General features: G+C 42.5%; 1 protein-coding gene across 1 annotated transcript; it reads left to right on the top strand.

Moving 5' to 3' along the window:
* The first annotated feature begins 377 nt into the window (after window positions 1-377).
* On the top strand, window positions 378-6,469 carry LOC129090297 (serine protease inhibitor Kazal-type 1-like). Its single transcript, XM_054597897.1, has 4 exons — window positions 378-504; window positions 2,309-2,382; window positions 5,096-5,202; window positions 6,261-6,469. Exons 1-4 carry the CDS (start codon window positions 402-404, stop codon window positions 6,310-6,312), a joined length of 336 nt encoding a protein of 111 aa, XP_054453872.1. The 5' UTR covers window positions 378-401; the 3' UTR covers window positions 6,313-6,469.
* Window positions 6,470-7,107: the final 638 nt, after the last annotated feature.

Raw genomic sequence — 7,107 nt, 5'->3', positions numbered from 1 at the left:
ATGTAAAAAGACATAAAAAAAGAACTAAAACGGTATAGCTAGGCTTCATGTGATCATAAATGTATGATTCCATTCTTTACAGTACATCATTTGTGTGTACCTCTATACTGTTAATATTGTATTCAGTACTTTGACAAAGTATTCGTTACTAGTTACTGGACCTTTAGTTGAAATAGTTATAAACCACAGTTGCATTATCTAAAACTATTTCCAATGTCCCAAATGAACTTTAGTCTGCTTCTAGAGCTAGATGTTTGTTTTTCCTGTCTGTTGTTCTTTGACCGAATGGTGTTATCTTGTGACACAAATTAGCTGGTGTGCGTCACCTGGCCTTGCAGTGCAGCCAATCAGAGGCCAGCTGCAGCCCGCTCAACAGGTTGTGCTCGAAAGGCAAACATACAATGTGCGAAACCGACATCTGCTACCCTCAGAGACACATCCACAACCTGGAAGTCATGAAGCTGACTGTGCTGTTCCTTTCTGCTCTGCTGCTCTCTGTCTCTGGTGAGTTCATTTACAGCAATGACTCGTTATCCCAACGCTGAACGCTGCATTATTGTCTAGAAAGAGAAAAAAATGTATTGAAAAAGGATTAAATAATATGACCCCACTTTTTAAAGAAGATAAGATTTTAGGACTCATTAAGAGACAAAATGGTTTGTGGAAACGGAGTCTTTTGTCCGTGTATTGTTCAGAGACTGTAATGTGAAATAACTGCATAATGTAGGGTTAACCTGCTTAACTTCTTTATAGTTAAAAAAATTAGATTGTGCATTTTTATTATCTAAAAGTGGTCTTTCAAACTGAAATTCATGTAATGAATGTGAGCAGAAGGTCTTTATTTTATTAAAACAGAACTAGTGTGTTTTGGACTTGTGGCGTGAAAAAGCTTTCACCGTGGTGGATCATGTTGTTCTCCCTCTCTATGGTCAGATGTCATCTTCCATGGCTGCTTTGAACTGATTTAAGCAGCCATGCTTATTTACGAGTGCTGCTGCAGGCCAACCTCACTACACATACAGCTGAAAGTCCAGTTTAAAGAATAAACAGAGACCACAATCTGGCTTGAACATCACAGACTTCACAGATTTAATAGAATAGGTATGTTTTAAAACAAGAAATAAGGTGATGAACACATATATGATTATTATTTAGTATGAAGCATTTGAAACTAAAATGAATAAAATGAATGTCCTATTAAAAGAGCCTGAAGGGAGTCACTCACCTCTCCACTGCAAATCCAGGTGCCTACATGAAACCCTAGAGGGGGGCCAGCTGCAGTTGGTTCTATCTTAAAATATTATAACAAGCTGCATTTATAGACAACTAAACAAAATCTAATGATTAATAATAATAAATTCAGACCACATTATCCTGCTGCCTAATAGACAGGCCTACTACACTGAACTGTGAATCGTTTGTACCAGAGTTAGGTTAGCAGACAGAAATCAGCACTATCAATACCAGACTTTTTCTTAGAAATAGATTTGTTTATCATCATGTAGTTTGGAAAGTTAGTTCTGAGTCACATATCTTTTTTTTCTCAGAAAAAGTAGCATGTTCAGTTTCAACAGTTTCCCCCGAACAGCAGAAGCAAAACAAGACAAAGGAATGTGACACTTTGCTGGGTGACATTCCTCTGGAGAAAAATGCTGGTGACATTGTTCGATTCTCACAGAATGGATTGTTTGTTTGAGGGGTGAGGCAGAGAGAGATGTGTACAGTATGTGCATATCAGGAATAAGGACATTTTTACAAACTGAGGACTTTTTGTCCATTCTTCCTTTCTTCAGAGGGCTCTTTGAGGGTTCGGACTTGGTTTTGAGGATCAGATTACAATTGACCCCTAGCTAAGTCCCGCCCCTTTTAACGCAGACTGGCCATCGTAGCATTGGCCAGCTCCGTTCTTTTATGATATGAACAGTGTTGATCGGTTTGACATCCTGGATATAGCCTTCAAAAGCATATTGTAGAATCGTATGTCTGCTTCTCTTTAGAATCACTTTTTTGTTTTTCCACAAATTAGATGAGATTTATTCAAGGAGTGCAGTTAACAGAGCACTGACAGCCTGATGGAGCCGCGGAAGGGGGCGGAGCTTAGTGAAAGGTCAATCAGGTTTAAATTAAGGTTTTGGTTAATGTGTGTTGTGTCAATGAGGGTTCTCACAAATATAGGAGTTATATGCATTAATGTGTGTGTGTGTGTGTGTGTGTGTGTGTGTGTGTGTGTGTGTGTGTGTGTGTGTGTGTGTGTGTGTGTGTGTGTGTGTGTGTGTGTGTGTGTGTGTGTGTGTGTGTGTGTGTGTAGTCCTGTCCCTGGAGAATGACACTGACACAGACAGCGATGAGACCGGGACGGATGGAGCACCAGAACCCAACAAGGTGAGACTGCTGGGGGTGTTAGTGTAATGATCCCAGTCACATCCACACAGTGAGGTATACAGATTGTTAGTATAATAATAAGTGTGAGATCAGAGATTGGGAGCATTTAGATTTCCTCTCAACGGCTCTCCACATGTCTATGGCTAACGCTGCTGACAGCACCAACAGAGCAAACAGCTTTTACCAGCAGTGGCTGTGAATTAACCAGTTGGGCACGCTCACATGCACTTACGTGCACTAAAACCAGCCTGGCTGGCCCGGCTCTGTCACCAAAGCAAGGAGAATCTCTGATAACAACACACACAGATGGATAACCTCATTCTCTGTTCAGGTAGACATTACTCCTCTATATCTTTACACAGATAATAGTTGTTTGCTGTTAAATGAATATTCAGAATGTTAAATACATCTCCTTAAACACTGGTGTCAGAGTGGTACTCGGTAATAAAGCCCAGGTATCGCTATCTGAATCGAGACTGAAACAGTTGGATCGGTGCGTCCTTAGTTTACAGAAAACCAGATTAAAACAGGTTTGATATTCTGAGGCCTTGTCCACACTGACCCGTTTTCACTGGTTTTCACATGAAACGGGGTTTCAGATCTCCCTCACAGCGTCTCAGCATCGTTTTATAAACGATGTGCGTCCAGACCTGCTCCTCTGAAAACGAACATCACGTGACTACTCACGTACACTGGGCATGCGCGTGCCGGTGTAAACAGGAAGTACATTGGTTGCTTGGTTACAGATAATACATTACACTACTCTTGATACTCATCGTGCTTCATACTTAAGAACTTCCTCTGAAATCTTCCTCCATGAACTCAAACAGACACATTTCATAGAAGTTTTTAGAAGTTTTATTTTTAAGCTCAGTTACAACACTGCAGGTCTAACTCTGTCTCTGCCACACAGACAGCACATGTACTTTAAATGAACAGTTACTGTAACAAACATCTGGTCAACACCAGTCTCAGAAGTCCATTCTGTAGGGCTGATGACGTCACTGGACACACCCCTCTAATCCTCCAATAACAGCTCATTCCAGTTGAAGACAAAGAATCCCCTCCGGGCTGCCATGGGTCACCTGTGCTCCCCTGGGTCCTAAGTCCCTACATGTTGAACATCTATACAAACATTTGTAACAAACACCACATTCTCATGTTGAGTGAACCTGGTAGTCGATCGGTATCAAGGGGGTGACGAATCAGGGAATGACATGTCATAACTGCTAAGAACCAATCAAATAGCGAACGCCGGTGCCTACGTCATCGTTTTCCGTCATCCACACTATCAGGATAACACAGTGTTTAAACTCCTCCGTCCTCAGGAGAGTTTAAACTCCTCCGTCCTCGGGAGCGTTTAAACTCCTCCGTCCTCATCCTCAGGAGTGTTTAAACTCCTCCGTCCTCATCCTCAGGAGTGTTTAAACTCCTCCGTCCTCGGGAGCGTTTAAACTCCTCCGTCCTCATCCTCAGGAGAGTTTAAACTCCTCCGTCCTCAGGAGCGTTTAAACTCCTCCGTCCTCGGGAGAGTTTAAACTCCTCCGTCCTCGGGAGAGTTTAAACTCCTCCGTCCTCATCCTCAGGAGAGTTTAAACTCCTCCGTCCTCGGGAGAGTTTAAACTCCTCCGTCCTCATCCTCAGGAGCGTTTAAACTCCTCCGTCCTCGGGAGAGTTTAAACTCCTCCGTCCTCGGGAGAGTTTAAACTCCTCCGTCCTCAGGAGCGTTTAAACTCCTCCGTCCTCGGGAGAGTTTAAACTCCTCCATCCTCGGGAGCGTTTAAACTCCTCCGTCCTCGGGGCCCTGACTCGCTGTGTAGTGTGGACGCTCGGTGCTAACGCAGACAAAGATCTGCGGATTCATTATAAAACGGGTCAGTGTGGACGTGGCCTGAGTGACAGAATCCTACAGTGCAGCAGGGTAGTTACTGAGGCAATGACCAGCACCTACTTTCAGCTAGGTGTACCTAATAAACTGGCAAGTGATGCATGTCGTTCTCAGGTCCCTATAGCAAAACAGACCTTGATCTCTCAAAGAGAATGTCTGGTTAAATAGAGCAACTAACTATTACAGGCTGGCTGGACTCTGCAGGGCTTTGTTTACGGCTCCGGTCACAGATCATATTAAAATATCAATCAAGATTGTTGTACTTATCCCTAAGGGCCTTTTCACACCTGAGAGTAGAACCAAGGGCCAAACCAGGTGACGCAGTTTTGTTACATTTGATGGTCTCACCTTGCAGCCTGCCGGATGGTGCACGGGTACTCCGTAAATCCAAACCATTCAAGAATAAAATTTGATCCGGACTGAGACAACCCCCTTTGTTGGTCTGACTGATGTTAATCTGTTTGGTCTGGACCGGGGCACGGGGTAGGCTTAACCTTGGTCAGAATGTCCGGACCAGACCAGGTAGGTGTGAGGCGGCCCTACATGTCCTTAAGGATTCCACAGAGAATCGGCCCCTCACAGTACATCAAAACAAAGACAAGACCTTGAGTGAAGAAGCTTTCTGTGGTTCTGGATCCAAACTGTAGAATCTGAATCCGAGGACACAACATGGAGGCAACATCAACATTAAATGCCTGTTAATCACTAACTGAAGTGCAGTTATTTTTCAGAATATGATTCAATTAAAGTAAAGTACAATCCAAGTTTTATAAAAGCTAAATGTGTCTCATCAATAACCCTGTATCTACCCGTGTTTGTGTCCAGTCTGACTGTCACAGGTCTGGAAACTTCTGCACCAAGGAGTATAATCCAGTATGTGGCAGTAATGGAAAGACCTACAGCACCAAATGCATGCTCTGCCTGGAGAACAGGCATGTAACATGTACCCCCCCCCCCCCCCCCCACACACACACACACACACACACACACACACACACACACACATACCTCATAAAGAAATTAGGATTCAAGGGTTCGTATTGAGAAGATTATTTACCTTTAGAAAAAAATCTCAGCTGATTTACAGAAAAAAGAAAAAGAACACTTTTTTGGGCTTAATGGCATCACGTGACGGACGTTGTAATTCCACCATGTAAAATTGTCTCCAACTATTGGAAGGTTCCTGTATCCAGTTCTCTTTATACATCCGTGGTCTAACAGGACAAGACTTCGCTGGCAGGTCAAAGCCAACAGGTGACTCGTTTTCTCTGCGGGGAACTCTCCCAAAAAGAGCACGAGCAGCTTTGATCATCACGAGCATGAGAATCCCTTTCACCAGCTCACATTTGGTTACACAGTTCCTCTCGCATTGTTCAACTCATCTGTTGCGCTCACTTTCATCAAAACCTTTTCGGCCTGTTATTAGTAATATGGCTGTTTAAGATGAGATAAAATAAGATAATACTTTATTAGTCCCAACAAACAAACAAACAAGATACATAAGTAGAAAAGCAAGATCAAAACAAGTATACTAAATAAGTTATCACACAGTAAAGGTATAATGAATAAGTAAAAAGATATGTATAATAACATATGATATAATGGGACTGAATGCTCGTTAAAATTGCACAGTGGATTGCACAGATTATTTATGTTGTTTCCTGCAGCCTCCAATGTTATTGATATACATTTGTACACAGAAACAGACAAGATGCTAATCCCAGCAACCCCACAATAAAAAATAATAATGAGGATCGTGCAGGTCCATTGTATTAATATTAGCCAGCATTTACTTAGTCTTAAAATTGTTTCAGGAAGAGACACTGATTGCAGTGCTAAAGAGCTGCCAGTCACCCGTTAGATGAAAGTCATGAAACAAACCACAGCTTTTTGTTGCTTGTATTATTGCTACAATAATACCCCCATACACATATGCACATACACACAAACCAAACAACAATGACGTAATATGAACTGTTTTTTCTTACAGAGAAAAGAAGACGAATGTGAGAGTGGCAAGCAAAGGGGAGTGCCCTTCTTAACTGACTGTGTAGCCCAGTGACACACACACACACACACACACACACACACACACACACACACACACACACACACACACACACACACATATGGCTGTCGACATGGCATATCATATCCATTCCCTGTATCCTGCCTTCACAATAAAGTTACATACAGCAACATGTTTCCTATGTTTGTCTATTCAGCTCATGAACCATGATAATTCTGCTAAATATAACACAAAGTACATTTACAAGCTGACCTCCATGTGTGGTCAGCAGCCTTGCCAAGACAACAGCCATCTTGTAATTCAACCTTCATCTCAACTACACACATGCAAAGTTTCATGACTGCATCTTGCACAGTTGGGTCGCTATATCTTGGATAAAATCAAGACATATAAACATTAGAATTTCTTTATTACATGGTATAAAAACATTGTTGAAAAAGATCCAGCAGAGGAGCTCAGGATTTTCAACCTGCCTCAGGAGCTGCTGATCCAGTTTGTTCTCTGCACGTTCGTCACTGTGTGGTTTGGATCAGCCACCAAACAGGACAGTCTGCAGAGAACATCATTGGTGCCAGTCTGCCCTCTATCCAGGACTTATCAGGGCTTACCTGTTTGAACATCTCCTTATGTGTGGAGTTTGCATGTTCTCCCCGTGGGTTCTCTCCAGTTATTATAGGTGTGAATGTGAGCGTGTCTCCGTCCATGTCCACACCACTACATTTCCATTTTACAAACGCATATCTTTTGCCATGTTTACAGTGAGCGTCCACACTACTCCAGAGTTTTAGAGCAACGAAAACAAAGGAGT

The sequence above is a fragment of the Anoplopoma fimbria genome, chromosome 4, assembly GCF_027596085.1.
Source record: "Anoplopoma fimbria isolate UVic2021 breed Golden Eagle Sablefish chromosome 4, Afim_UVic_2022, whole genome shotgun sequence".
In the NCBI taxonomy this organism is placed as follows: domain Eukaryota; kingdom Metazoa; phylum Chordata; class Actinopteri; order Perciformes; family Anoplopomatidae; genus Anoplopoma; species Anoplopoma fimbria.
This window is presented reverse-complemented; position numbering and strand designations above follow the sequence as displayed.

Excerpts from the sequence above, each read along its gene's own strand:
- LOC129090297 (XM_054597897.1), top strand. The coding sequence starts at position 402 with ATGTGCGAAACCGACATCTGCTACCCTCAGAGACACATCCACAACCTG. Across the intron at positions 2,383-5,095 it reads GAGCACCAGAACCCAACAAG|TCTGACTGTCACAGGTCTGG; the intron begins GTGAGACTGCTG and ends GTTTGTGTCCAG. Across the intron at positions 5,203-6,260 it reads ATGCTCTGCCTGGAGAACAG|AGAAAAGAAGACGAATGTGA; the intron begins GCATGTAACATG and ends TTTTTCTTACAG.